Genomic DNA, 21086 nt, shown 5'->3' with positions numbered 1-21086 from the left:
CAGCGACTATTTTTCAAAAAAGCGACTAGCGACAAATCTGGCGACTTTTTACGGTGTCACTGGCGGCTTTTGCCTGCCATGGGGCGCCTCCGCCATCCCAACCCCTTTCTCCCTCTCCCACAGGAATCCCTCTCAGCGCTGCAGTCAGAGCCGCAGGATTTTAGTGAGGAGTTTACCCTCAGCGTCCAGACTTCAAATGAAGCGTGCATGCGCCGGGATTGACGGCGCAAATTGATCACAATAATTAAAATAGCCTGCGCTTTGTAAAGTGAAAAAAGTCGTAACATGCAACTTTTGTAAAAACAAATGAACATGGCGCGGAAGCACCACTGTTATGACGCAACACCTTAAAAGAAAACATGTTGGAGCCTTCAATTTGTTTCGTTTTAAAGTGGGGAAACGTTACGTTAGTTTCTCAGGTAGCTCATCTGATGCTTTCCTTACCGTGTTAGTAGGTTACAGACAGTGATAAGGTTGGCTACTTATTTTACTTTTAATTTCATTTGAATTGGTTTAAGCAGCGTTTATATTTTCTTTATAAATAAATTAACTTGCAAATTATGAGGGCAAGGCTTTTAAAGTTTAAATCTTCTGGCAAAGATAAAGTAAAGAAGATCCTGCAATTTATGGAAGTAAAGCAGAACAAAATCCAGCAAGATCAGTAATATGTCAATTAATTATATGCCACATTCCCATGTAAATATCTGTCTTTGGAGGATGTGTTTTTTACCACCCCTAGTTCTCTCATTTTTATTCCAAATACAATTCATAATTTGAATCACAGGGCTATTTTTATCTCTATGGTTCAGTATTTTCTCAAGTAGCAACTTTAACTGCTATACTTTCCTGTCTTAAAACGCAGAACTCTTCTAGTCTAAAAAGACTCATTTGTTGAAATGGGGGGGCCTATTGTTTGAACCCCTTAGGGGCTTTAAAAAAACAAAAATGCCTGTCTCTTTTTGCGCTTTATGAAACAAAGTACCCTATATTTTGTGGATGTACAGCTACATTTCTCATGTAAGTTTGCGTAGTTTTAACACAAACATTTATTTTTCATATTGCACCAGTACAGTTAATGAGCAACCTGTACTTGTGTGCTTGTTTGTTCTGTCTAAAATGTTTATTTTGGAATAAAGAGGTTAATTTAAAAAAATTTTTTTGTCCGATTCATCGATTAATCGAAAAAATAATCGGCCGATTCATCGATTTTTTAAATAATCGTTAGTTGCAGCCCTAATATATATATATATATATATATATATATATATATATATATATTAGGGATGAAACAGTTTATGAAAACCGTCTGAACCGTGCAACAGTGTGCAAGCATTGTGCAACACGTTTTGTTTATGCTAACAGCAACATGACCAACATGTCATGCTAACCCCGAAATCCCACATACTCCGCCAGCGCTCCGCTCCACTCCGCCCCGCTGCGCTCCAGACCGCCTGCACAAAGCAAAGCCTACAGCCTCCGCTGTGGCTCCCGTCCGCTCCGCTCTGAGTTCCTCGTAGATCGTAGAGGGCATTCGTGAGATGATTAAATGCCGTGGTTTCCGCGAATCATTAAAAATAATTACAATTCATTCGTTTTTTGGGATTTTTTTCATTAATTTAATTTTTTAAAAAATTCATTAATTTTTATAGTTTTTATTATTTTTTTTATTTTTCAGTGTATCAATAAACATATACCGAACAGAACCGAAAACCGTGACCACGAAACCGTGAACCGAACCGAACCGTGGATTTTGTGAACCCTTCCACCCCTAATATATATATATATAGTTTCTTTTATTTCTTTTAACAGAAATCAGTCTGTGTGAATGAGGAAATGTGTTTGTGTGTGTGCTTATATTGCTATAAAGAAGCCAGCTGGTTAGTTGGAACTGATTTCTGTAGGTTTTAATGACATGGATGTTCCTGACTGCTTAGTTTGCTTCTGCTGTAACACAACTATCTATGTTTACATGCACACATTTTAAACATGCCAGTTGGAATGTCCTGACCAGCCGTCTAGCCACTCACAGCGGAAATATTGTTGAATTATGCCACATTCAGGGCAGCTTGCCTCAATCAGAATGCATGACATGACCCTGTCAAGTGTTAACATCGGGGTCAGCGCCACACGCGGCTCTTTAGGGTCCCCCTTGCAGCACCCTGGAGCTTTTTAAGAAAAATTATGAAAATTATATGTTTTTTTTTTGTTTTTGTTTTAATATGGTGTGCAGGAGGTCAAACAAAAATGTATTATGTTTTCCAATGCTGTAAACATTTGTATCATAAATAAATTTAAACAATAATTTGCGTCATAGCCTTAGAAATTAGTGGTCATAATTTGCAATCAGCTTGGCGCGGTGTCAGGCAAACAAAGAGGTGGATGTGTCTCGGACCATGGATTCCGAAGGGGGAAAAAAGGAAGATGGTTAATGAGAAAATAGGATTCAAAGAATGGACGTATCATTTGCTTTCATTATCAATGCAGAACGATTGCATGCATTTTGGCTTTGTAATGAGAGGTTGTCAAAAAATAAAAAGAAAAATTTGGAAAGGCATTTCCAGGGAAAGCTAAATATGCAGCCAACCACCAAGTTGGGAGTGAGAGAAAAAGTGCGATTGCAGAACTTCTGGATAAAAAAGAGGAGCAAAAAGATAGATTTAAGTAGTGGATTGCATCTCCAAACTCCACTACTGCTGCTAGTTTTGTTGCAAGAAAGGAAAACCAGCCACGGATCAAACAGGTAGCGCTCTGATAAAAGTATGTGAACTTTCTTCCATTTTTTTCCCCAAATCCTAAAAATATAAATCACACCAAGGAATGATGGTGATGGAGGATGTGGGATTTCAGTGTTGGAGAGCTCTGCTCTGATGAATGTCAGTTCCTGCTTGGTTCCTCATGACTCAAGGAACTCCTCCCAACAGAAACACGTCCACCTTAGAAAGATTTCTTTATTGTGTTTCTATAATTTCATCAATGCAACAAAACCTAAACTGTGCGGTGAAGCAGCACGCAGTGAGAACGTTCACTGCTCCTCCCCTTACCTCCTGCTACTATGTGACAGGATAAATATTTAATCATGAATGCTAATTATATATTTAAGCCCACATAGTCCTTTTCTATAGTGGGATAAAACGTTTAGAGCCCGTGTTGCCATACGAGGCATATATAAGACTTTGAAATTTTTGCGACTCCAGACAGATTTGTTTTTAGACCCAATATGGCTCTTTGAGTAGTTTGGGTTGCCAACCCTTGGTTTACACTGATTGGATTGTCACTTTCTTTACCGTTCTACTGAATCCAATCAGAATATTCTGAATGGCATGCTTAGATGATGTGTTTTAAATCCAATCGTGAATTCATTATTTGTGTTGATGTGAACATATCATCTGTTAGTGAGGTATGGATGCATTCAACGACAGCTTTAGGATGAATTTTGAAATATATTATTAGGTTTAAATTAAATGTTCATAATGCTTTAAAAAGCTGACAATCACCTCTAGAGACCAGGTTTAGGATTTGGAGATTTTTGTTTAATTTACCTCCGTATACAGATTAATTTAAATGTAAACATGACAGTTTTTAAATGGCTTTATTATGTACAAATGTACTTTTTTCCCCTGCAGAAATTTTGTCCTTTGCCAAACTGAGTAAGTCGGTTGGTAGATCGCTGTGTGTATTAGGTACCCCTGATATTGGATGAGAACATGTCAAATAAATGTACCTCATACGTTGCAGGCTGTAACATGACTATCAATGTGATTGCAATGCTTAAACGATATACAACGCAGCCCTACATAACAGGCTTTGTTTATACTGTTTATCTGCATGTTCTGCTGCAGTGAAGTAATACAGCAGTGTTGTTTCACCAGCCCAATCGTTAATGCACATTACACTGATCAACTATGATTCATGGCCACAAACTAAGTGCTCCTTTTCCCCATTTTGTCACTGAAACCTAATTTTTCTTTTATATACAGCCATATTTTCTGTATATTGTACATTCTAAGGGGATGCACTTGTAGATGTAAATTGCATCCTATCAGAATTATGTTTTGAACTAGGCAGACTGAGTTAACAATTCAGAGACTTTGTCATGTTGTTTCCGTCTGTTTGGTCTGGACTAAAGTGGATAGGTGTGTTAATATAAAGTGTAATATAAATAGGAATCTTTAACTGCTAAAATATATGTTGGAATTGCTATGGCAAATTTATGATATGTAACTCTGTTGCCACTTTGTAGGGACACTTTAAACTGAAAACCATTTCTAAGCTTCAAAGAAACCATTTTGAGCCTTTTTTTTTTGAGAGCCAACTAGAAATACAGCATCTTCTATTGAGACTTGCCAGAGGTTTGTTACATCCTGCACTGACATCCTTTGTTACCCACTTTGTTTTTCTGCACAGGGTGCATCAGTTCATGAGGATCATGTGTATAAAAATCCCTGCTCCTTCTTATTGATGCTTTAATAGATGCAGAATTGTCGCTATTAACTTGGTTCCTAGAATTTAGCTTCAGAAACATCAGGCCTCTTTAGACAGTTTAACTATGGGATGCAAGTTTGCTAACTTTATGTTCTTCTGTTATCTGATAACTCATCAGCTACAACTAAGGCTCACCAAAAGAAAAACCAAAAAAAAAAAACACCGTTTTGGCTGGAATGGATATCGACTGATTTTACAGATTTATTTATGTATTTTTTGCATCAGTCTCACCAATCCCCAACATGTGCAGCTGTTTTATTGTCTTATTCATATTTACTTTTTTGGGAGCAGATTCTTTAGGCCGATACTGTTTCCCCAAATGACATAAATATGACATAATGATATCAAATATAACACAATTCGACCACAAAATATTTGTAGTTGCTACAATTATAGAAAGTTGATAATATAATAATATAATTCGTACATCCTAAAACATTGGCACTAATCTTTCCCTCAGTAGCTTGATATTTATTGGGAAATAATACTATTTGCAGAGAAAGGAAATTGAGCCCTGAATCAGCCTCATTTTGCAATTTTAAAGACCCTATCTAATTTCAGTAATAACAAATTCAGCCACAGTGAGCAGCTCAGAAGTATGAAAGCAGTCTGTGTAAAACAAAGTTCTAGATTTCATCTGACCTTTTTTGTTTTTACATTTTCTGTTCTCCCTCTTGTCACCTGCAGCGAGGAGGACGGCGAACATGAAGACAAAGCCATCTGGTACTACAGCACAAAGGTGGAGATGCACTGTTCCCTGTTTTATGAAGAAATTTCCATCTGTTATTACCATTGTGTCTGAATGTCCAAGCACTGTCCCTGCAGGTCCAGCTGGCTGAGGTGATAGATCGCTTCGATAAAGAATACTGGGAGGCTGATCTGTATGCAGCTCTTGAGGAAATAAGGGATGAGGTGCATGCTCATATGGATATCACCGAAGACCTGACCAACAAGGCCCGTGGCAACAACAAGTGTTTCCTCACTGCTGCAAATGGTAAACAACATGAAACTCTGGAAGCTGGTTGGCTTTTTGGTCCTTTGATCCTTTTTTTCCTTATAATGCTTAGGATATCGTGTGCTCTCTCTTTCATCTCCTTCTGGATGCCTTCATGCCAAATTTACAAACAGCTTAAAGTTGTAGGGAAATCATAATTAAATGTCAAATCATTCTGGCTTAAAAATGTATATAAATGTATTCTTTATCAGACGATATTGTCCCAAAATTTAGAAAATTTCTGTAAAAAAAAAAAGAAATCCTGTCTTTAATCTGTTTTACATCATCCTGACCACCTAAATTCGGCCAATCATATATCAACAGTCATCTGTCAATCACATCTTTTCATTCATAGCATCTTGATTCATATGTTGCAGCTAATATGCGTAACGGTCGAAATAAGAATCATTTCCTTTCCCATTGAGATCCATCCCAGTGTTTACAGGGATGGACGTCTGTGTCTTCAGCAGGCGTAGAGCTAACAGAACTGGCAGCGTTGCGAGGCAAGGGCTCAAACATGTACGGCTGTAAGCCTTCTACACCAAACTAAGCTTCTGCTGCCCTGGCGTCCTCTTCCAAAACATCTTCATCCCCGCTTTCCTCCTCTAAATAAAAAATGGATGACGGAGGAGACTCATCCACGACCTCCGACACTAAACTCTCCTCCTCTTGCACGTTTCCATAGCGTCCCATGACAGTGTCGTTTCTAATTCACCAATTTAGTGCTTCTTGGTCCCAGTTGAATTTCTCATTGGGAACCTACTAGCACTTAGTTGCTAACTGGTTAGCAAGATGCTTCAACAGAAACCGGCCAAAGCTGTTGCTCTTTTCTGAAACAACACTGGACTCCAAACAGTGGTAACTTGATGCCACAATATGATCTGAAACGAAGTATCAGATTAGTGTAAAGATTTTTTTAAAGTCATGTTTTCTTCAATCATTGCCAAAAGTTTTTTTTATTATTATTTTTTTTGCATTCCTATTTTTGTTTCTGTGATGTATAACTTAAATATCAAAGGTAAAGCTAACTGGCTTCACTAAAGATAATATTTTCAGAGCCATTTCCCTCCAGCTGTTTTTTTTTTAGCAATGCTTCTGTACTAAATTTAAAGAACACGACAACCTACCTGTATCTACACTGGAAAAAAATCCAAATCTAGATAAGTCAATTTTACTTAAATTAAGTGCATTTTTTCTTGAATTGAGGAGGTAGGTGAGACACATTTTGCCAATGGAACAAGACAATTAACAGTTAAAATAAGAAAACAATTGCATTGTCTTATTTCAGGCGCATATTATCTAATTATTTTATTTTAAAGGAGAAGTTCGGTTTTTTACACTTTAAGCCCATTTTCTGTAGTGTCCAGGATGAAATCGAATGATCGACACCAAAAGTTTGACAATTGCTCCTGTCTCTGCTTTTTGGCTCATTTAGAATCCACCCCTGGCTGCTTTAGAATGGCTAGCATAGAGCATGTCCGATAATGTCCTTAAAACAACCTTAAACTTTCTTTTTTTAAAATATGCTACTCACCGGGTCGTCAGTGCTGTTCAATGACGTTCCAAAAAAAGTTTCGTGAAGAAAAAACGTTCCTGTAGTGTTTTATTTAGCATTTTGTAAATCCCATTGAGTTCTGTAGGAATAGTCAATATTCCGCTGCCACCGGAAACGGAAATGGGGCCTGTTTACACATTTGTCGTCTTTTCGCTTCACTCTGTGTACTCCGACGTCGAGAATCAAGAATCCACCTTTCGTATTCCATTTTCAGAGTTTTTTAAAGTGTTTAACAGAGACGTTAGCACCTCGACGTCGGAGTACACAGAGTGAAGCGAAAAGACTACAACTGTGTAAACAGGCCCCATTTCCGTTTCCGGTGGCAGTGGAATATTGACTATTCCTACAGAACTCAATGGGATTTACAAAATGCTAAATAAAACACTACAGGAACGTTTTTTCTTCACGAAACTTTTTTTGGAACGTCATTGAACAGCGCTGACGACCCAGTGAGTAGCATATTTAAAAAAAAGAACGTTTAAGGTTGTTTTAAGGACATTATCGGACATGCACTATGCTAGCCATTCTAAAGCAGCCAGGGGGTGATTCTAAATGAGCCAAAAAGCAGAGACAGGACCAATTGTCAACATTTTGGTGTCGATCATTCGATTTCATCCTGGACACTACAGAAAATGGGCTTAAAGTGTAAAAAACCGAACTTCTCCTTTAAGAGTAAAAATACTCATTCCATTGTCAGATCATCTTATTTACCTACTCAAATTAAGGATTAATACACTTGATTTAAGACATATTTTCTTATTTCTGGATTGTTTTTGTGGCGTAAATAGTTCTTTATGATGCCAACTGTATTAAAAGTTTTACAGGTCTAGTCATTTTATTACTAATGTGTGCATTAATCCAGGTATAGTTTATTTTGTGTAACTGCTTCTTAAACATAACAGCCTTAATATTTTTAGCAGATCCTTTATCTGGTCTTAGCCTTTAAATTTGATCTTATGTATAGTTATTTCTTTCATTTCTTCATTTGTATTTAGATGAGATCTTAGAGCGACTACGCGCTAAGAAGGAGGAGGAGCTGGAGGAGGTGAAAAGACGAGCTGCTGAGGAAGCACAGAAGGCACGGTTAGAGAAGCAGAAGGAGGAGCAAGCTTTGGAGAAGGGAGATGAAGAGGTCAAGCTGAAGGAGGAGGTGCAGGAGGATGTAAAGGCCAAAGATGGTGAAGAGGAATCAAAAAAGAAGGAGGATACACAGGGACAACATGGTGATGAAAAGAGCCAAGGTTTGTTTGGTGATTAAAATTAGCACCAACATTGTTGCAGCATCTGACTTTTAATGGTGAAATAAAACATGTTTCTGATCAATTCAGGTCAAAGAACACATTTAACTTTTATTGTAGGCTGATAAATGAGCTGATCTGTTGTTTATTTCTGTCTTCTCTTATTCAGTTCGTATTTTTAATTTAATGATAATTGGATCATATTTGTCTCCCTTACTGGACAGTTTTTTTCTTAAGTGACTTAAACATCAGTACTTGACCCACATGTCCACCATTTCCTGCAACATTCTGCAGGAAATGAAGCTCCTGCCTCTCTCCAAGAGGGCATAGGAGGCGTTAATGTTGAGGACGTACCATCAGTCCCGTCAACCTCTACTCCCTCACAAAGCTCCGTTTTGACCACTGGTGTGCCCGCCATGACTCCAAAGCAGCTGACTTCCACTCTAGAGGTTCGCATAGAGCGATGCGTCTATGAGCAGCCCCGTAATAAGCCTGAACGTAAGGGGGATTTTTTTCTATATATTTTGAAAAACCAATGGAAATAAACTCACTTCTTGTGTTTTGTTTCTTTTTAATCCTCTGTAAGGTCACATGTCTGATGTTGTTGCCATCATCTCTAAACTTTCCCACAGATTGAACCAATTTAAATGCCTTTTAAATGAAGTATAATAAGAGGAAATTAATCTATTTAAATTCTAAGCTGCATCAATTTCAGTATTGTCAAATAATGGTCTATTTAACCAATCCTTAAAATGTAGACGGTTTAGTGAAGCAGTTGATGCATTACTGAAGAATGATCAGCAGAGGGCGCTAAAGCCTAACTTGTTTTTTGACCAAGACCATGTCTAATATATTTATATGTATTTAGTTTCAACTTAGTTTACTTTTCTATATTTTCAGTAAATCCATTTCATTTTAATTTATTTTTAGATTAGACATTATGCTTGTTGAAGTGATTTAACATCCAAGCTGTTAATCTGTCCATTCAATTAATGTTTTCTTATCCTCTGTTGTATGACAGGAAACCCAGCATCTGATTCCACTCCTGTCAGTGGAGATGGCGTCCCGAGCCTAAGTCAGCCCTCCCATCCATGTGAGGAAAACAGTAACAGCAGCGTAGGAACCGCTGTCCCCATCAGGGGTCCTGAACCCCCTGATCTGGCTGACAGGTCATCCCAGTCATCCATGGCGAGCCTTGACGACGCAGGTCCTTTTGTCTTTTACAGATATGAATAAATTGCTTATTATTCTGATGGAAGCTTACTACACTCTTATGACATGGAATATCACGCACATGTTGTGTTGGTCTTTCTGCACCTTCTTCTTCATTCCTTTGGCTCAACGACTCCTTATTTTCCTAGGGGACAGCAAGGACTCGACCAATGGCGAGACGGCAGGCGGTGCCGTTAAAAGATCCTCAGCGACACGTATGGTGACCAGACTGAGGAACCCAGAGAGCAAGCTGAGTCAGCTGAAAAGTCAACAGGTTGCTGCTGCTGTTCATGAAGCAAACAGGGGCTTTAAGGAGGGAAAGGAGGTCAGATGCTAACATGGGAACAGACATTTTATCATATAGAAGCTATACAAAGGCGCTTAGCGGGATGGTGCATTAGTGTCTTTTGAAGAGATCTTATCAAGATCTTGTAGTCTTACTGAGTCCAGGCTTATTTTGGATGGTATTTCTGCAGGTACTGGTAGTAAACGCACAAGGTGACATCACCCGCGTTAGCACACGGAGCAAGGAGGTGGTGATGAAGGGAACCATCAGCCAGTTCTTCAAGCTGGGTCAGGAGGGAAAGTACCGTGTCTATCATAATCAATACAGCTCCAACGCCTTGGCCCTCAACAAGCACCAGCACAGAGAGGTAAGTAGCATGAGCATTAATTAGCTCTAAAGCTATTCGACCTGCTGTCCACACACCCCAAAGACTTAGTAACTCCAATCATTTTCTTTATTATCAAGTTCTTTTTTGATTTACAAATTCAAGGTTTTAGAATATTATAAATGAAGTATTCACAACTGCATTCATACTTTGAGAACTTTAAATTTAATTTCTAAACAAAATGAACAAAAACTAATTTTAAGATGCATCTGTTCTCTTCGTAACAGTTTGTGATTTAGATCTTCCTCCTGAATACTGTGGCAGAAGAAAACCTGCTGCAGCTTTCAGTGTTGAATCAAAGAGAAAATACACACATTCAATAATATCCTCTATTCTATATCTAAGGATGTGTCTTAAGTAAATTCTGTTTATCGACATGTTTGGAGCTTAAAATTGTGGGATAGCTCTAAATGAATCCTGGTAAAACTGATTTTTGTTAGTGTTTTTCTTTCCTTTTACCAGACGATCAATAATCAGACCTGACCAAGAGGAGATTCTCAGATTCTTATCTGTGGCGGAATGATTAACAGATCTCTAATTGATTGATTGTTATTCTTAACAGGACCATGACAAGAGGAGGCATCTGGCCCATAAGTTTTGTATGACGCCAGCAGGAGAGTTCAAATGGAACGGCTCCATTTTTGGTTCAAAGGTCCTAACTATCTCCACGTTAAGGCTCACCATCATCCAGCTTGAGAACAACGTTCCTTCTCCTTTCATGCATCCAAACTGGGCCTCACACAGGTAAGAACCCCATAGATCTATTTCAAAAGTATTCCTCTAGTTTCTTTTCTTTCTTTTTTTTTTTTTGTATAACAGATTTATTTAGAAAATGTGAATGTTGGATTCAAACTGAGAAAAAAAAATCATGTTATTCCTTTTGTAGATCCAACTGGATCAAAGCTGTTCAGATGTGCAGTAAGGCCAGGGAGTTTGCTCTGGCCTTGGCCATTCTGGAGTGTGCCATCAAACCTGTGGCAATGCTGCCTGTCTGGAAAGACTCACTGGGACATACCAGGTATATACTGAGCTTGGTTGTGTGGTCTGTTTAATGGCATCATCTTATTAACACAGATTCAAAGCAAACGTGTAGAACGGGATCAGATTAGCTTTAATTTTAAATAAAACAAACAGAAATTTCGTCTGCTTCTGGAAGCAATGACAAACTTTTTTACATAAATGTCAGTAATGAGATAAAATAATGCAAGGCAGCAGGTGATCATTCATACTTTAAGTGTCTTCTATTTATTATTGATCTGATCCAAATTCAAATATTAAATGTAAAAGGTTTCAGAAGCTTCAGACTAGTTAACATACAACAAATAACTGGTTGTTGCGTCTCCTGGGTAAATAAAATCTTCATTTCTGGAGGCGTCCCTTAAACAAGAAAACGTCTTAATCACTGAAGTTTCTACTTTTTCCTCCGCCTGCCGACCAATCGGTGCATGTGCACGGAGTATGTTCCCGAGTGTTTTGGGCAAAGTCGATTGTAAGCAGATCCGTCTAAACGGCCCACCCTAGCTGTGAGGCATAATATTTTGATTGCACGTCCACGACCAGCACCACCCAGCTCTGCCTCTACTGCAGCGCCAACATAAGACCCTTTCATAGAGGTGATTGTACAGGATTTTACAAAGTTAGAAGCATAAAATCTGGGTTTGCATTAAAATCATGAATATCAAAGGAGGAAGACAAATTGCGTTTTGAAGTAAAATGTAATGTGAATTCAGGTTTTTATTTGAAATCAAAGCAGAAGTCCTATTTTACATGAAATAAGCACCCTATGCAATCTGCAGAGCTACAGGATTCGGCTTAGGCATTGATGAAGTATAGAAAATGCAAATAAGAAAATGGATTCTTTTTTTCTGTTCTTGCATTTCCAGACTTCATTCCCCATTCCTACATCTGTGTTGTGTCCTTACTGGTATCCTTTCTTCCTTCTCTCCTTTTTTCCTTTTGTCTGTCATAATTTCTTCCTTCCTTTTAATCCCCATGTCCTCCATCTATCTCCTTGCTCACTTTTTATTTTTGTGTTTCTTTCTTCGTTCCTTGGTGTGTCTTTCTCTCTTTTCTTGTCTCCTTCCTTCCCCATTCCACCCAAGATCCTTTTCTTTCCTTTTTCTCTTTCCATTTCTTGTTTTCTTTCCTTCAGTGTGTCATTCCCTCTCTCACCCTTTTCTTCCTCTCTGACTTCCAAATGTTTGGTTCCCCTCAAACGTCACTGTTTGAGCATCACTGTTTCATCTTATAGTGTCGTCGCAATTAACACCGTCTTAGTTTACATTACTGAGCCGATTTGTTTAACATCAGTCGATGCCGGCATCCCTGCTGACATTCTAGCATCCGTACAGTGCATCAACATCACAAATCACTCGTCTTTCTGCAACTTTCATGTTCTTGCCTTTTGGGAAACACTCTGTCAGGTGCCATTAAACGCCTCATGTTTTCTGTTAATGAGAAATACAACATAACTTTCAGGTTAAACCGTATGACGTCAATGGAGCGCGAGGAGAAAGAGAAGGTGAAGAAGAGGGAAAAGAAGCTGGAAGATGAGGAGACGATGCAACAAGCAACCTGGGTCAAGTACACCTTTCCAATCAAGCACCAGGTAATCATGTTTCCTTTAAAGGAAGACTTACAGACGATTGTCTGCAACCCCAATAATAGAAGCAAAGTTAAGGTTCTGTGTTTTCAATTAACACTTGTGGCTGTTTAGATGGAGCAAAGGCAAAATATCTACCTTCTTTTCAACATTAAATCAGATGAAACAATCTACTAAAATAATACTATATTTATTTGTCTTACTCTTTTATTTATTTGTTTTGTTCCATCCGTAGGTGTGGAAGCAGAAGGGAGAGGAGTATCGTGTTACAGGTTACGGGGGCTGGAGTTTCATCAGTAAGACCTATGTGCCTCGCTTTTCCCCAAAACTTCCTGGAAACACCAACGCCAACTACCGCAAAGAACTGGAAGGTGTAGTACAAATTTTATATTTGAAAAAAATTAGTCAACATTTATTTGACTTTAAGATTTATTCTAACTTTCTTAGCCATCAGAATGATATAGTTAAATATCTCCTTTTGATCTAAACCTTTTTTTTATGAGTCTGGATTTGATCACTTTAATCAATATATCTTTTATATAAAAAGACATTGAACATTTGCGCTCTTTAATGCCCAATTCAAGAGCTCAAAGTAATTCTTCTTGTAAAGTTATCCACACTACAGCCCTGTTATATTGGATATGATAAAGGAGCACAAAACATGGTTGCATTTATGAATGTAGGGATGGAAATTATACAGTTTCCAGATGTTTCAGACAAGGAACATGTTGAAAGGCATGCTGTGGATTTCAGTTTTGACCCACTGAGCCAAAACTCTGTGGGACAATCTATCGCTTGCTTCCTATCGTTTTCAAAAAAATATTGAGAAGTAAGCAATATTTTGGCTTATTCCCCTAAAACACCTGCCAGATGTCTCTGACATTGCAGGTGTCAAAGTTTGCAAGGATCTTCTCATTGCTTTCTTTTAGCTTTCTGGCCATTCTTCCATAAATGTCCAATTTGAGGGGTTAGTGTTCTGACAGCAGATTCTTTCATCTGAGCTTTGGAACTCCTCCAGTGTTACCCTGGGTGTTCTGTAGTTGCTGTTATCCTGGACAGCCTGGTGTTAACCATTTCCAGTTTCCATCTTCATGAGATATTTAGAGATTTTTTTGTATTTATTAGTCTTCATGCTGTTGTTTATTTTACAGTAATGTTCTCAAGCAAATCTCAAAGTTTTCAAAAAGAAAGTCAGGATTTTTAACAACGAGAGATAACACCCAATTTGCCTGTTTTTAACTTGGTTTCTAACAAAAAAAAGTTGGCTAAACTTGATTGTATTTAGGAGTGTCACTACTATGCATGACCCATTTTGTTATCAGAGCATAACAATTTAAGATATGTTTATTTTTCCTGCAACTTTATGTACTACTTGTTACATAAATTAAAAATAAAATACCGTAAAGTTTGTCGGAGAGTACAATAACTAAATTACTCTCGAAAAGCAGAGTATGTGGGGCGTCAAGGTGGCTCACAACCCATGTATGGAGGCCTTCGTCCTCAATGCTGGCGACCCGGGTCCTTTCCGGCATGTCTTTTTTTTTTTTTTTTTTTTTTTTTTTTTTTTTTTTTTTTTTTTACACCTTTAAGGGCTTTTAGAATGACATCTTTTGTGAAATAAGCTGTCCTACTTTTGTTTTTCTACAGATGCTAAACTTGGCAAGAGGTGTACCTTGTTGGACTTGAGCCGGCGGCCCAGTATAGTTGCACCAGAATCTCAGGATTGTTCTGTCTCAAGTATTGAAACGAAGGATGAGGACTCCACAGAACTTTCCGGGAAACCTGCTGGGGATGTGGGCTCTACTGAGGGTGCGGAGAGGAACAAGGATGAAGAACCAAATGGAGAAGAACAGAAGCCTGCAGATCCGCCTGTAAAGATGGAATTGGTTCCTACTGACTCACCAAAGGAACAAAGTACAGTATTACTCTTCAGAGCTTTGAAGTGTTACTTAACTTCTGATTCTATAAAGCTAAACGTTTAGTAAGCTTAAAGGTATAATGGAGGATTTTGCGAATTTTCAAAAAGACCCACACACTCCACCTTAAAAAAAAAAAAAGCACATTCACAACCCTTTACCGGCTCCCGAGAGGGAACATCTATTAAACGCGTGCTAGAGTATGCATGAGCCAATTTCTCCTCGTGTACCTTGTTTGAAAGTTGCTGTTTGCATCAATCATACAAGCTTACTTTCCAAAAGTCAGACTGACCACTGGTAATTGAAAATGGGGACAAGCATGTTGAACGACCTTACATAAACATATCACCAGAATGATTGACAATTAGGAGGACCATTTATTTTGATGACCCACCCGGAAAAAGAATATCTTCCATTATACCTTTAATTTAAAAAAAGCTACACTCAGATTGCTGTGGCATCGGAAGGGCTAATCTGGTGTTTTCATGCATCACAATATATAATGATATGCGTACTGCTTCTCTGTCCCTTTAAACATCGATTAAGGAATACAAAGTAAACAAAAACACAAATATACTTTAAATATACTTAAAATTGAAACATGAATATATTTATCTTTCCAGAGTCCATCATTCAGGAGGAGAAGGCTGCCCCTAAAGAGGAACCTTCAGACCTATCTCAGCGGCCCTTCAACCACGATGTCGTAGACGTCAGCAAGGGCTTCCTTACGAGAGTCGCTTATAAGAAGAAGGTGAAGACCTCCAAGCTGGACAGCCTGCTGGAGCGCAGAGTGAAGCAGCACATTATTGAAGAGAAGCAGCGACAGCAGGTTTCTGTATCCAGATCTCTGACACCAGCACCCGCTTCTTCCTGTGCACCCTCTGTTCCCAGCACTCCGGTCCGCCCCCGGTCGCCGCTTAGGCCACACAAACTCGCACAGAATCAGCTCACAAGCAAAGATGCTGTGAAAGTGGAAGAAAGCCTTTCCACAACAGAGACGTCAGGGGCAGCAAAAACGGAAGAACAAGAAGGAAGAGAGAATCTGACTGAACTCATAAACACTTTTCCTTCCTCTGTTTCAGACTGCACACCCAAAAACAGTTGCAATACAAGTTCAGGTGCAGATTCACCTCTGAGTAACACTGCCTCTATGCCCCAGGACTTAAAGGAAAACTCAGAGGAAAGGACTACAGGGCATAAAGAAAATAGCATTGAGGATTCTGGACAAGAATCTGTTAAAATGCCAGATGAGAAAGAGGAAAACGCAGGGGGGGCTAATAGCTCAATAGGGCAACAAACAGCCTGTGTTGCATCAGATGTAATCAAGGCTGAACATTGTTTAAATCCAGAGTCTGACTCTGTCACATCACTTCCATGTGAGCTTGACCAAACCAAAAGTAAAAACGTATCCTCTCTTAAAGCCTCAGACTCTCTCAGTTCTGTGCACTCAGAGGAAAATGGCTTTGGGCCAGAGGAGAACCGAGGGAATTTACAGAGCTTTGGACACAATGGAACCATAGCAGTCAGTCCCAAGCCCGTTTCACCTGTGTCTCGGGTAAACGGGAGTGACAGCTTGGTTAGTGAAAGCTTGAACAACGGCGTGCTGACTGACAGGCCCCAGCCGGAGTCAAACAACATTGAAACCACTGAGGAGCAAAGGCTGCTGGTCTCTTTGGAAGATGTCACGCAGCAGAGGCCTTTAGTGAACGGGGACTTGGCCTCAGTAAACAACAGCATGGGTTTAAAAGGGAAAGAGGCACTTTCAGATTCTGAGGCGACACTGGACCAGGATTACAGCCCTCCACTAAAGATGGCAAAGCTTGAAAACAATTTGGACAAAGTTGGAGAAAAAGATGGTAGCAATCTACGGAACAACAGCACCTCTGCTTTTTATCCAGGAGAGACCAAATGCTCTCCTGCAGTAAAGATAATTCGAATGGCTCCTTCTCCTGTTCCTTCAGCAGAGGAGTCCAGCCTGAGTGATGGCTTTGCAGAGGAGAACAGTAACAGCGAATCAGCAGAACCATTCAAGACAACCGTCACTCAGGTAACCACAACCTCCACGACGACCACCATGACAGTCTCCACGGAGACGAGGAAGACCGAGGTGGCCCAGAAAACACAGGGTGATTCTACGGTGTCTGTGGTGACGACAAAGAGCAGCGCCGTCTCTACCCTTTGCAGCATGACCAAAACAACAGTGACCAAAGTGTGTTGCTCTGGAGACGACGGTCTGTCAGAAGACAGCCAGGAAACAACGCTGCAGGAGCAGAGAACGACGAGCTCGCTCTGCGTCCACGAGTCATCCGAAGGCACCGGCTGTAAAACTGTCACATCGTCCGTCTCTGCGAGCCAGGGCCAGTGTTTTTCAACTAAAGGACGCGTGCGCCTTCTCCGATTTTCGCGCACAAAGAAAATGCGCTCCGACTCAGCTCTTCCTTCTTATCGCAAGTTCATCACCAAGAGCAGCAGGAGGAGTATTTTCGTTCTGCCCTATGACGACCTGAAGATTCTGGCCAGGCGAGGAGGATTCCGTGAGGTTCCGGTGTTCAGCTATAACGCCAAGCCAGCACAAGATATCTGGCCGTATCCCTCCCCCAGACCCACGTTTGGCATCACTTGGAGGTAAATCTGCTTCTCTTGTTTTATCTATCAGCGTTCTCTGTCTGATGAGCACTGGGTCTAACTCCATCCGTTCTCGCAGTTTTCAAACAAGCTGAGATAACAGCGTCTAGTCAATGTTTAGGTTAAGACGACAAGGAATTCTCTGAATTTATGTCATTATGGTGCCTGTAAAATGTTGTACTAAAATTTTGAGAGGCTCCCTACTGAAATCACGGCCATTTTTATTGTAATTTATTTTCACTTTAAGGCAATTAAGTTTTCAATTATTCAGAATTTTCATCCTTTTTTATACATAAATCTCTGATTGTTGCTTGTATAAATACTCTATATAAATGACTATTGATTTCATTTTGGAGATCTAACACTTAAGGCTGTAATTTCCAATTAAGTCCTGATATAGAAAGACTTAGTTCATCTTAATGACACGGTTTTTCTTTCGGTATGTATCATCTCCCTTCCACTTCATAATCTGCAGTACAGTAATGAAGTGCAGAGCAATTAGAGTAAAAGGTGATCTCTACAAATTCAGCCAGTAAGTGGCACACTAATGCTCTCCCACTTTCCTTCTGTGCCGACTGGAGTAAAATACTCAACATCCTCAGCGTGGCTTCTGTGCACCAACACTGAAAATTTTAACCAATGTTCACCCTTCTTTTGGTTCATTTTGCTTCTTTTTTTTATTTTGGATAATTTTATTCGACGATCAAATCCTCTTCGTGCTGTATAACAACAAAGGTTTGTGCTTTAAAAGCCAATTTTTGTGTCAGTTCAAATTAAGTGACAAAAAAGAAAGTCTTGGCCATTAACAAAATTATATAACTAAATATAGTCAATTGAGACAGACACTTAAGATCAGTCTGGGTATAAATTCTAAAAGGAACATGACAGGTGATTGATCTAGGGCTCCATAATTAATTTTCCCTACAAAACGCCATTTCCAAATCAAAGAGCCCCTTAGGTTTTATTTCACATGCAACAAGAGTTAGACACCAACTTTCAGACCCCAGTCCCGTCCATATTACCGTCCCCAGTTTAGGGGACGGTAATATGTTTAAAGTAGGTTTGCTGTCACACAGAAGGGATGAAAGATGAAAGAGCTGCCACCAGCATGCATACTAGCTAGAATTAACAGCTTTTCACAGAGCAGTAAAGTAGTCTGACAATGGAATGCTGCACAGTGCATTTTAAGGCCATGAAATCAGTGAAACCCTGAAGCCAAACACCCATATCTTTGTGGTTAGTATAGAGGAAAATATAAGTAAAATAGTAATTTTGGTTAAAAAGAATTTAAAATAAAGGAACCGCTTTAAAATACAACAAAAATCTTATATCAACCTTAAATCCCTTCCTAGTTTTGTTAGAGAGGTGCTTCCCCTCTTAGCTCACCTCCCCTGTCTCCTCCCCTCCCTTCTGCCATTTGAAGTTTTTGGCCCCTGGAGAACACTGGGTCTCCCAGCCCGCTGTCATACAGGCACCTCTGCTTGTTTTGACCAAACTTCAGAGTCCCAGAGCAGACATGAATCATCCGGTGGTCAGAGAGGTGTCACCATGTTCACTCCATGTATTGACCAAGCTCTACAGCTTATGCTGTTTTTTTCCCCCACTTGTGGTAGCATGCAAGAATGTACATATCAACTTAAACCCCTTACTCAGTAAGAGGCCTGCGAGGATCGTGTTTTTCTAGATGCTCGAGATGTTTTTAATCACAGTGTCTAAGAGCCAAATTCACTGTATGCCTGGCCATAATGATCCAAACAAGAAAAAATGTCTTCTTCTGGAAATGATTCATGGATGAACAACATCCGGTCTTAAATTTTTAGGCGACTAAATGAACTGTGAAAGAAAAGTGTTCTTTGATCCGGTTTTTAGTGAGCAATGATCCTTAAATTCCCACAGAGCTTGAAAGTATTTATTAAAGATGAACGCCACTGTTTCACAGAATCACCATGAACTGCAGCTATATTGCCAAAAGTCCGATTTCAGTTTATCTTCATCTTCTAGTTACATGGTTGTACTGCAGTTGGTTTTCTGTAACTCCGAGGAAGTCTTTACCACTCGGGAAAATAATGGAAACTTTGACGTTGGTAATTTGGGGACCTGGAAATGTTTACACGGGTTTTATGCATGACTAATGCTTCCTTTGGCCACTGCCTCCAGGTACCGGCTGCAGACGGTGAAGGCTTTGGCCGGCGTGAGCCTCATGCTGAGGCTCCTGTGGGCCTGTTTGAGGTGGGACGACATGGCTGTGAAGCCGTCTGCCGCCGTAGGCACCACACATACAGGTAGACCATTAAAAACAGATGCTGTAGGTACCAGATCTGCTAAGGTGGTCAGATCTGCCCGGGGTCCTGCTGCTTCTTATGACGTCAATATATGGCAACCTCTTTTTTTAAGGATCACATCTCTTTTGGAGTCTTAACATATTATTACCTATATTTGCCATTATTTCACATTTCATTGGCGATCTAAAGTAGCCGAAAGTAGAGAACAGTCATTGTCAGTCTTGAAGGAAAGTACTGCCTTCTAAGACTGAGCTCTGCCATTTAAAAAGATGACAAAAAACATCTCAGTTTATTTTTATTCTTTTAATTAAGATCTGAGGGTAGAGGAAGACAAATGGGACATCTTAAAATTACTTTCGTAGAGATTTTAGACAAATAAAATCGTTATTCTACTTGTAGAAAACGAACGCTTGTTGTTGACACAAATTTAAAAGTAATGTAGCTTAATATGGCTAACTGACCGAGCTAAAGAGAGAACAACTAGCCACAGCACTTCCCAGCTCTCCCCCTTTATATCATGCTCTAACAGTTACTTTTTTCACCATAAACAGATATTTTCAGTTTTGTTATCAATCAGGTAAAACTTCATCGGTCATTAGACATGCTAAAGCTACAGAAGCTCCCGACTCCGAACATGTATCTATCAAAGCGTAGCGTAACGTGACTGGCATGTGCAAGACCCAAGCAGATCAGACCACCCGTTTAGATCTGGTACCTACAACGGTCCTTCGATGAAAGAGAAGGGAAACACCGTTTTAAAGATGTGCAAATATGAGCTCAAGTTTATCCCTGTTTTTAGCTAAGAACTGTTACAAAGTGGCTGTGAGAGTTTCTATGTTAGAGTGCATTTCCTCCATTTTTATTTTTTTTTTCTGGGGTCTTGTCCTCATCACCGTACCAACCAAAGCCCTATCCCCACTCATTGCAACAGAGACATCAGACACTGAAATCACCACCACAGAGATCATAAAGCGGCGTGACGTGGGACCCTACGGCATCCGCTCAGAGTATTGCATCCGCAAGATCATTTGCCCAATCGGAGTGCCCGAGACGCCCAAAGGTACATTTGCATTCTGCAGGGCTCATTGAGTCTTAAAGGTTTGGAGAGTTTTATTTTTAAAATATTGAGGAGAAAAGCAATAGATTTCAGAATCTTCTTGATGTTTAATTTTGTATGATTAAAAAATAGGGCTTGAATGAAAACCTCAAAAGTGGCAAGTTGAGTTGAGACGGGCTGCACTCACTGTGGGTCATCTTAAAGTAATTTTTGTCAAGATCATGAGTTGATAAAATCAACATTTAGAAAAACAGAGATCCATTTTATTCATTGTTTTCTGAGACAGAGTAAATATTAGTCACATTGCTTTAAATCATGTTGTCTTTTGCCATGAAAGAAATTCTCGGGTTGGGAGCTTGAATCGATGATCCCTGATCATCCAGACCCCAAACCACCGACTTCACTGTCTCCCAACCAAAGATGACCTAGGAAAAACGTCAGTGTGAGAAAAG

At 39.6% G+C, this 21086-nt stretch overlaps 1 protein-coding gene across 4 annotated transcripts in view; it reads left to right on the top strand.

The window, feature by feature from the left end:
* Window positions 1–21086, top strand: part of LOC119784439 (nucleosome-remodeling factor subunit BPTF-like) — a 53898-nt gene that overhangs the window by 5969 nt on the left and 26843 nt on the right. For 2 of the 4 annotated variants that reach the window (XM_038286485.1, XM_038286487.1), the window contains exons 3-17: window positions 5170–5221; window positions 5308–5476; window positions 8027–8272; window positions 8564–8767; window positions 9291–9476; window positions 9631–9806; window positions 9958–10134; window positions 10715–10896; window positions 11039–11170; window positions 12631–12760; window positions 12990–13125; window positions 14402–14668; window positions 15294–17295; window positions 19453–19577; window positions 20485–20637. In XM_038286485.1, coding sequence (XP_038142413.1) covers window positions 5170–5221; window positions 5308–5476; window positions 8027–8272; window positions 8564–8767; window positions 9291–9476; window positions 9631–9806; window positions 9958–10134; window positions 10715–10896; window positions 11039–11170; window positions 12631–12760; window positions 12990–13125; window positions 14402–14668; window positions 15294–17295; window positions 19453–19577; window positions 20485–20637 — 4337 coding nt within the window. The remainder of the gene's footprint in view (window positions 1–5169; window positions 5222–5307; window positions 5477–8026; window positions 8273–8563; window positions 8768–9290; window positions 9477–9630; window positions 9807–9957; window positions 10135–10714; window positions 10897–11038; window positions 11171–12630; window positions 12761–12989; window positions 13126–14401; window positions 14669–15293; window positions 17296–19452; window positions 19578–20484; window positions 20638–21086) is intronic. The other 2 variants (XM_038286489.1, XM_038286486.1) reach the window with 2 other exon arrangements.

This window comes from Cyprinodon tularosa, unplaced genomic scaffold (genome assembly GCF_016077235.1).
Source record: "Cyprinodon tularosa strain WSP-4 unplaced genomic scaffold, ASM1607723v1 ctg226, whole genome shotgun sequence".
Classification (NCBI taxonomy): domain Eukaryota; kingdom Metazoa; phylum Chordata; class Actinopteri; order Cyprinodontiformes; family Cyprinodontidae; genus Cyprinodon; species Cyprinodon tularosa.
This window is presented reverse-complemented; position numbering and strand designations above follow the sequence as displayed.